The 9,503-nt window shown below is 44.6% G+C and overlaps 1 protein-coding gene across 1 annotated transcript; it reads left to right on the top strand.

Annotated features, from left to right (window-relative positions):
• Nucleotides 1-483: 483 nt before the first annotated feature.
• EEF1AKMT2 (EEF1A lysine methyltransferase 2) lies at nucleotides 484-9,052 on the top strand. Its single transcript, XM_069020236.1, has 6 exons — nucleotides 484-588; nucleotides 1,446-1,511; nucleotides 2,034-2,148; nucleotides 5,257-5,364; nucleotides 6,207-6,423; nucleotides 7,183-9,052. The coding sequence occupies exons 1-6, from the start codon at nucleotides 533-535 to the stop codon at nucleotides 7,308-7,310; spliced, it is 690 nt and encodes a 229-aa protein (XP_068876337.1). The 5' UTR covers nucleotides 484-532; the 3' UTR covers nucleotides 7,311-9,052.
• The last annotated feature ends 451 nt before the right edge of the window (nucleotides 9,053-9,503 follow it).

Below are 9,503 nucleotides of genomic sequence, written 5' to 3'. Positions count from 1 at the left end.
CAAGGTTGGACGGGATATTGGGGAGAAATTCCGTGGTTCTATGACACACACACACACACGGAGCAGTACAGGAGGCAACTGTGCAGCAGTGCTGTTTACCACTCTTATTTTTTTTATTAAAACACCTTGCAATAAACCTTGTAACAGCAATAACGTCTGCGACATTTGCAACGAATAAATATTGAAAAGAATAAACAGCTATTTTAAATATCGCACTGATTTTCATGGAGTTACGGAACGGTTTGAGTTGGAAGGGACCTTAAAGGCCATTTACTTACAACCCCTGCCATGGGCAGGAGCACCTGGCACAGACCGGGTCGCTCCACGCCTCATCCAACCCGGCCTTGGACACTCCCAGGACGGGATTTTAGCTGGCTGCAGCGATCAGAACCGCAGGGATCAGAAAACACCCCGAGTTTCGCTGAGGGCCGTGCCCCCGTCACAGCCGGATCACCGAGCCCGGGTCCTCCCGCTCGGGAGCGGCCGCGGCCGCTCCGCCCGCAGCGCTCGCTGGTTCCGGGGCGTGCCGGGCATGGCGGTGGCCGGGGACGAGCCCTTCAGCCCCTCGGTGCTGGGCACCAGAGAGCAGTGAGTGCCAGGGCACGGGCCGGGCACCGGCGGTGCCCCCGGGGCGGGGACGGGCGGGACGGGGCGCGGAGCCACCCGCTGTGGGGAAGGTGGCCCTGCCCACGGCACGGGGAGTGAAAATGAGTGGTCTTAAAGGTCCCCCCCGCAACACAAACCAGTCTCTGGTTTATGTATTGTTTATTTATTTAGAGAGTCTGTGACTCTATAAAGTGGCGCTGCTACACGGGATGCAGCCTTCTCGCCCTTTCGTAGAATCATGGAATGGTTTGGGTTGGAAGGGACCTTAAATCCCATCCAGTCCCAGCCCCGGCCGTGGGCAGGGACACCTTCCACTGTCCCAGGCTGCTCCAAGCCCCAATGTCCAACCTGGCCTTGGACACTGCCAGGGATCCAGGGGCAGCCCCAGCTGCTCTGGGCACCCTGTGCCAGGGCCTGCCCACCCTCCCAGGGAACAATTCCTTCCCAATATCCCATCCAGCCCTGCCCTCTGGCAGCGGGAAGCCATTCCCCCTTGTCCTGTCATTCCATGCCCTTGTCCCCAGTCCCTCTCCAGCTCTCCTGGAGCCCTTTTAGGCCCTGGAAGGGGCTCTGAGCTCTCCCTAGGACCCTTCTCTTCTCCAGGTGAGCACCCCCAGCTCTGCCAGCCCAGCTCCAGCCTTTGGAACATCTCCAGGCCTTCCCTGGACTCTATGCCACATGTTCATGTTCTCCCTATGCTGAGAACCAGTGCCTCACCACCCACATTTCTTCCAAATATATAGCCTTAATCTTTCAATTTTTCTTCCCATCCCTCTTTAATCTAAATATTTCCCAGTATTAATTAAGATATCCTCTCCTTTCTTCCCCTGCGACTCCAGCTGGGATGCTGCGTACGAAAGAGAACTGCAAACTTTTCAAGACATTGGAGATACCGGGGAAATCTGGTAAATAAAATAATTCCTGCAGGGTGTTTCTGCTGTTTCTTTACCATGAAAGACATTGCAAAACCACAGCCAGCAATTCAGTGGGTTGCTGACAAAACAATGGGGAGTTTTACCATTGAAACCAGCAGTTCCTCTCTTGCCCAATTTCACAGTGCAGATTGCTCAGCTGCACCTGGACGTGTGTCACTACACAGAAATTGAGCTGGTAATTGAGGTGTATGTTACTGACAAATCTGCTTTTTATCCCTGAGCTCAGGTTTAACTACACAGCAAGTTGCCCTTGCTGCTACCTTTTTTAATATATGGATGTTTTCACCTCCCAGAGTTGGTGTTTCAGTGAATTTTAAGGCTGTGTGATTAATTTTCATCTGAACAAAGCAAACATGGAATATGAGCTATGGCAGTTGTTACCTCAGTAACGGTAAGAGGGGCTTTGCAAAAGCTGGAGAGAGTGAGTGATGAAATAAACTTGCTGTGCCTTTTGTTTTCTGGTTTAATTACCTGAGCCCTTGTTTTTTCCAGGTTTGGAGAAGAAAGCATGGTGCGCATAATCAGGTGGTTGGAAAAGCACAAGGTCCCCCTTGACAGCTCTGTGCTTGACATTGGGACTGGGAATGGTGTTTTACTGGTTGAATTGGTTGGTATTTTGCAAAGTTTGTGTATTTTTTCTACAGAATCAGAGCAGTTTAAATACAGTTCTCACAGGTGGCAGTGGTAATCATGGGGAGCTGTAATCTGTGTGAAGCACAAAAAGTGTCAATACTTCAGGCTTCAAAATTTGAAGTTATTTCTCTAAATCAATCAGCCTGAGAATCCCTTGTTTTAACTTTACCTTCCTGCTTCCCCACATTTAGAACTGCATTTCTTCCCATTCTTCCTATTGTCGTGTAAACTCTCCCAGATAAGGAAATTAAGTTGACTAATTCACAAAGTACCCTCATGTGCAAAACCAGACCCTATCTCTGCACTCAGTTGTCATAATAACACTCCTAATTGATGTAAAAAGCAGGTAAACCCAAAGGTTTTGTGTATATGACTTAAAAAGTTGTTAACACTTCTTTTAAAGAAGTGTCCGTTTCTGTCAGGGTGGGAAATGTGATCAGGTATGTTATGATGTTGTTGTGCAGAAGATGTTTAGGAGTTCTAGTGCTTTTTTCCTATTTTTGATTGGGTTTTTTTGGTGTAATACTGCAGGGGAGCTGGTAAAGAAAGGGGCTGTCATACAGTCCCAGCATCTGTTCTGCATTCCCCATTGGCTCCATTAGTTCCCATAGGAATTGGAAGGACTGGAAGTCAAAGTCAGATTTGGACTGGAATTTTCTTTAACAAGGACTTTGATTTTAAAAGACTTTAAAGCCTTTGTGGGGACTGGCTGCTTCACCACAGCACAGGAGAATTTATGTCATCAAAAGCAGAAGTTTCTCATCTCACTAAGAGAAATTAGCCTAATAATGGTGATTGTTGAGTGTAATGATAGCTCTATCATGGTTGAAATACCCAACTGAAAATTCTCACTTGTAAGACTTCAATTTTATACTGACTCCACTTACAAATGGGAAACTGATTTTTCACACTGTAATGGGAAAATGACAGCCTGATAGCTTTTAAAAACCATTAAAAAACTGCTGTGAGAGCACCCTCCTCCCTTACATTAAGCACCTCACAGTACTGTGGTTGCTTTCATAGGAAATTTTCAGTCCAGTTCCTTCTTGAAAAGTTGCTTCAAACATTACATTGTTTATTTTTGCTAAATAATTCAGGATCTCGCTTGCTTAGTTGATGTAAATGGAATTTTTTGTGTGCTAGTGCAAGGCTTGGAAATCAAGTTGGAATTCTTTTGGCAGCTACTGTAGGACTGTCCTGCCACTGAAGTTGGACTCCATCATGGGATAGAAATGGCAATACTGGAAAAAACTCAGTCACAGAGGGCTTTAGTAGCACCTCTCTGCAAGGGAACTACTTGAGGGTACATCAGTATCACATAAGTGGGACCCTTTGCTGTTTTTTTATAGGCTGTGGTCCTACCCCTGTGAACTTCAGGGATCTGGTAGCCTGGATTCGGAACATAATTCTTTTGCCTTCCAAAAAATTCCAGCTCTTCTGAGGAAACCTTGCTGCCACAGAAAGCTCTGACCTACTCTTATTTTTATGAGTAACGTGGGAGCCACCAATACCGAAGAACTTCTCTGAAGTGGACGGTGTTCACCCACGGGGGGGTGTCAGCCCCAAACACAGGGCAGAGCTGATAATGTTCCAAACTCCCTTCAGCTCTTCAATCTGCCTCTTCAAGAAGCAGCAGCAGCAGAGTGCTGTAAATGCCAGCTCCAGGGCAGCAGTCCAGCTGCAGGGTGCAGCGTGGTCACGTTTGGCACAAGGGAAGGATCCCTTCCTGTCACAGTCAGGCACTACAGGTTCTGCAGCATTTAATGTTGTTTATCTCTAAACCTTCCTTCTCTGCCCCCAAGACTAGAGGAGTGAATGGGAACTCCCTGAAGTGACTCAGGCCTTTCCTTTGCAAACAGAGGAGCTGTTGTGGGAACTACTCCTCCACCCCCAAACCTTCAGCACAGGCATCTGAGGAAGCCTGCTTTGCTCCGGGGAGGAACGTGGGCAGGAGCCTGAGCAATAAATGTTCTCCATCCCATGCAAACAACAGTGTCTTTGTGTTCAGCTGCAATTAGCCCTCAGTTCAGAACAGCTGGTTAGCACCAGCTCAGGCCTGAGGGGCTGCTGCAAGGAGGAAGGACAGTTGTGGAAACTCCTCATAGTTTTCCTGGCTGTTGAGGTGTCAGCCTTTGGAACAAGCAGACATGCAGCTGGTTGCTTAACACCGCTTCAATCCATGTGTTTTTCCAAACCCGAGCCTCCTCCCTGTCTCTGCTGTGACAGCCTGCAGCTGGCCAGAGAATCAGAGCTCTTCCATCAGGTTTGGATCTTGCCAGACCCACTGGTACATGGGATACCCTGAGCTGGTCCTTTCAGCTCCTACCTCAAAGACGTGTGTCCCTGCTCCCCTCCCACGTGCCCAGCTCCAGCTGATGCCAGGAGCCCACCTGCTTTGCCAAAGGGTTGCTGGGATCTCACCGAGTTCCCTAAGCTGAGTTATCCTTATCTCCAACAAACTTAGATTAACAAAGTCTCTGTGTGCTATTATATGTGGTGCATAACCTGCTGGAAAATCGCTGATACAGACACCTGGCAGCATGCAAATAATTGTATTCAAATAGACATTAGCATGAATAATTAGGAAAATGTATGGTTTTGCAGTGGATTTCTAGTGCAATGTATTACATCTTTTGGCTCTTAAAATTTGGGTAATAAACCAAATAATTGCTCAATCTTCAGTGTTACGTGTCAGGGAGGTTTTTCCTTATGTTGAAGCATCTGGCATTGTGTCACATGCCCTCATCACTGAAAATTCCTGGTTTCTAAGTTACTTTTGGTGCAGATAAGAGAGCCTGTTCCCCTCCAGGGTGTTACTCTTCACAGTTGTGCTCAGTTTTCCACTTGACATAAACCAGCTTTCAGTCACCAGTTCTTTTGGTGGGGTGTTTAGGCAGAATTATTTCAGCTCTTTCAGCTATTTAGCTCTTGTAATGGTAACAGAAAAATGAGTAAAAGGTGGGTTGTGTTTTTTTCCTGTTACTAAGAGGAGGAGAGATGAGATGGATTATAGCTAGGGAATGTACTGGCTGGAGAAAAACAGTTACTAGCACACTGATTAAGATTCTCTGCTTCTGTCTAGGCAAAGTCTGGTTACCTGAATCTCACAGGTATTGATTACTCACCTTCTGCAATACAGCTTTCAGAAAAAGTAAGAGAGAAAGAAGGGATGTCTAACATTAAATTAAAGGTAAGTCTTGAGAAAAAGGTAATTGAGGAAATAGAAAGCAATTGAGCTCAGGATTAAATGAGCTAGTTGATATTCAGATGTACTCAGTGTACTAAATGGATGATGTCTTTTGACATTCATTTGTGAGAGAACTCTAGCCAAATAAATCTATTTACAGGAAGATTTTTGGTCTTTGTTTTTTTTTTTGTTTGTAACAGTCATTAGGGCTAACAAGATTTCCCTGCTTGGAGCAGGGAGCAGAGTAGTGGTTCACCAGTTGGCAAGTTGTGTATTTTAGCTGCTACATTCTGAATTTCAGACCTGAGGCAGAGGAAGAAATCCTTAAGTGATAGAATCCCTACCAGCAGCTGAACACCAGGAAGTTTGAGAGGCCTTGCTGGAGCAGGGGTAGGAGCAGATGACCTCCAAAGGTCCCTTCCAGCCTCAGCCACGCTGTGATTCTGTGGCTGCCTGTCATTCTGACCTCTGCTGTGCTGTTCTACCCTCCTGCTCCGTAACTGTGTGATGCCTCTGCTCCTGTGTGTCAGCTGTAAAATCTCTGTGTGGCAGGCTCTGTCTGCTCATCTGCATTTGTGCAGTGCCTGGCACATGGCAGGCATCAAAGTACAAATAATGATTTAAAGAATGAGCTTCAAGTGTGTTAGTTTGAGCTTTAGGTTACAGCAAATAGATCACACAGTGTCTAGAGAAGAAAGGAGCTGCCGTGGTGCTGTGAGTTACCCTTCCCTGAGCACGCCCATTGTCAGGATTGAAGCTTTGTATCCTAAAGTCTAGCTATGCATTAAAGATTCAGAAGCTGCCGAGTAGAAGATTGTTCTCACAGCTGCAGACTTCTGGTTTAGGTAGAAGACTTCCTGGCACCCTCAGCTGAGCTGTCAGGCTTTGACATTTGCATTGACAAGGGGACTTTTGATGCCATAAGCCTCGACCCCGGTGATGCGGTGGGGAAGCGGAAGCTGTACGTGGGATCCCTGTGCAGGGTGTTGAAACCAGAGGGCTTTTTCCTCATCACCTCTTGCAACTGGACCAAGGAGGAGCTGCTGAACGAGTTCAGAGAAGGTAAGCAGCTGAACAGAGCCCTCTGCCAACTTGGGGTTGCTGAAGGAAGGGATGAGTGAATTTTAATGTGTGTGTTAGCATATTGACTTTCCCAGATCAGGATTAGAGGAGGTAAAGCGATTATAAATGCTCCAGCCTGTCTTCCCTCTGTTTTCCTTGGGAATTACAGCTCCTGTGTTTGCCAGTGCCAGGAGAGGACAGGTTTGCTGACGCTTTGGAGGTTGGGAATTTTGCTCTAATTACCCTGGGAAAGTGTGCGTGGCCGGCTGATACTTTTTGGGTCCTTGATTACTAGACCCAGTTCACCCTTTGATTGCACCAAAATTGGGGTAACATTGTTACCCATGGTTAGGGGAACTGACAAGTCTATGCCCTTTTATATCACCTCCCCAGCTGCCCTTTTGATCCATCTAGGAGTTTTTTTACACGCCAGTCAGCTCCTGAATCTCAAGCCTGAGGCTTGAAACTCAGTGTGGATCTGAAACAACCATCCCTTCTGGGGAACCAAAATTACTGGCAAGTCCTCATCTTCTTCTGCCATTAATTTGTGCAAGTCAGCCAGCTAAGATTTTTATTATCCATGGAAGAGTTTCAGCTGTATAAAGCCGTGGTGCAGTGTAACAATACAGTCCTATAAACTCACAGATTAACTGACTTGCAAGTTTTCCAGATGAATAAAGAATGGTTTGCAAAGGGTTATCCAAGAGGCGAATAAAACTACTTCCTTCTAATAAAAGCATTTCAATTTCTGTCTGGCAGGATTTGAAATTCTGGAGGAGCTGCCAACACCCAAGTTTTGCTTTGGAGGAAGAATTGGAAACAGTGTAACAGCATTGGTTTTCCAAAGGAAAAAAGTGAGGCCATCCATTTTGGACAAATTAGATTAGATGAGAAAAGTCTGAACTTTAAACCTGACAGAAAACCTCAGACACGTGTGTAAATAAATGCTTTTTGAGTGCACAGTAAAATACTATGTATGGAGCTCTAAGGGACTATAAAACATTGCCCTAGAAACATTTCAGCTTTGCATAATTCGCCCATAAATTTTGTCCTTGCTACAACCTCACTTGTTTTAGGGAAGCTGCAAGTTTGTAAGAGAGAAGGAAATCAGATGTGCTAAATACAGAGACCAACATAACTGAATGATATTTGTGTTTGAAACATAAAGATTACCTGATATTTAATTTTTGTGCTGGTAAGCAGTGACCAATAGAGGTAAAGGTATTCTACAAAGCAAAAATCTCATTTCTCTGTTGTGCAGTGGAACAGGGAACAAGCTTTTGCAATGTAAGTGCTGGATCTTTAGTTTTTTTCTTAGGTGAACGTGAAGGTAGCTGTTAAGGAGGGAAATGAGTATAAAACCCACAGCACTTTCAAAAAAAAGGACCAGTTGGTACTTTAAATTCAGGCTTTCAGAGGTTCTCAGACTTAGCATAATTGTGTCTCCTCTGAAGTAGCCCAGCTCTTTTCCCACAGAAGGAGTGTTTTTAAGTCTCCCTTGCCTGAGTGTGTTCATGCCTGGTCAGTTCCTTTCCCTGATCTCATGAATACATAAAGGTGTGATGTTGCAGCCTCTGGTGTGTGACATATACCTCCTTCATTATTAACCTGCTATATATTAATGTCTTTAGACCCACAATGACCAGAAGTTTTCCAGGGAATTTCTCAGGATGGATTTTAGCTGCATAAATCCAAAAGAATTCAAAGCATAACTATCCATTCCTTGTTCCTTTTTTAAATATATATATACATATATATATAGAGTAAACTTTTGTGTGCAATCCTTTTGCTCAATTTTGTTGCCTTCATTTCTTCTGTTTTGTAACCTCAGAATATTGCTGTTGCTTGAAAGGCAGGAAAATGAGATTTCTTCATACCTTGACAAACACATTTGCAGGTGACAATAAACTTGTTCTTTCAAACATCAAGGAGGCCCTCTTAGGCAATCAGGTTTTGTTTCACAGGCAAGGTCATGTTTGCTTATCGGGGAATTGCTTCTCCTACTTTCCACGCTTCTCCTCATTCCCAGGGCCCAGGAGATCTTTAAGGGTCAGTAAATACTTCCAGTCCTTTCCCAGGATAGGAATCAAGGCATTATTTGAGCAGTGGTGAGTCTTCCCTCTGTGATCCATCCATTGATGTCCTCAAGGTAGGAATCCTACTGCTACATCTTTTTGCAAAATGAAATACATTCAACTGGGAGAATGGTTTATCAGGAGAGCTGAAAAATTGTAGTCCCAGAATAATTCCTTGCATATTTGGTCAGACTGGGGTTCTAACCTGAGTGCCAAAACCAAGGGCTTGTTACCATTTGGGTCACCGTTGTAGTCCTGTATTCTGCCTCTGCCCAGAAGCCAGCTGGAATGCTAGGAAATGTAACTGGGAATCCAAACAGGGGATTTTTTTAGCATAGTAGTACAAAGGATTCAAAGTACACTGCTGATAACAGCCTCAGTAAAAAGCCTATGACATTTTTGGCATCAGGTAGAGTTAATACAAGGAAATTTTAATTGTCAAGGACTCTGGCAGGATGTGTTTCAGGCATCTGTTTTATTCCCATGTGTAATTTTTGCTAATGAAAGCATGATGTGTATTTAATCATGGAATGAAAATAAAATCAGGACTGGCATGGATTTTCTTTTAATCAATTAGTTGGAATTTAACCACAGATTCCCACTCCACACGATATGTAAGATTCAGGGCAAGGATTGTTTTCTCCTCTTCACAGAACTGACTATTATTAGTTTTGTTCTCTGGGTAGTATTTTTATACAATTTGTAAAGCTAAAAAATAAGCTTCTTAAAATTGCTTGAAAATAAGTATTTCTGCATCTGATGTGTAGTTTGCATATTCTGTCAGTCCCAAGCACTTCCAGGTGTCACTGGAGAGCAGAAAAATGCTTGTAAAACATGTTCTAGGAGCTTTATTTTAAGGCAACAGTAACCAAAGGCTTACTATTTAAAATCTGCTCGGTTGGAAACCTGGTATTTTCTGGATAACGGAGTCTAGGTAGCTGCTCAAATACTGACTCAGGCAGTGGGGTTTTTAATAGCTACTAGGATTTGGAAATGACTTGTCAA

This window comes from Aphelocoma coerulescens, chromosome 6 (genome assembly GCF_041296385.1).
Source record: "Aphelocoma coerulescens isolate FSJ_1873_10779 chromosome 6, UR_Acoe_1.0, whole genome shotgun sequence".
Lineage (NCBI taxonomy): Eukaryota > Metazoa > Chordata > Aves > Passeriformes > Corvidae > Aphelocoma > Aphelocoma coerulescens.
The sequence above is the reverse complement of the archived record's forward strand: the minus strand, read 5'-3'. Positions and strand labels throughout refer to the sequence as shown.

Bases quoted from the DNA above. Each gene is read 5' to 3' on its own strand.
- EEF1AKMT2 (XM_069020236.1), top strand. From the start codon at position 533: ATGGCGGTGGCCGGGGACGAGCCCTTCAGCCCCTCGGTGCTGGGCACC. The intron at 589-1,445 runs GTGAGTGCCAGG...CTGCGACTCCAG, and splicing joins GTGCTGGGCACCAGAGAGCA to CTGGGATGCTGCGTACGAAA. The intron at 2,149-5,256 runs GTTGGTATTTTG...GCTTCTGTCTAG, and splicing joins GTGTTTTACTGGTTGAATTG to GCAAAGTCTGGTTACCTGAA.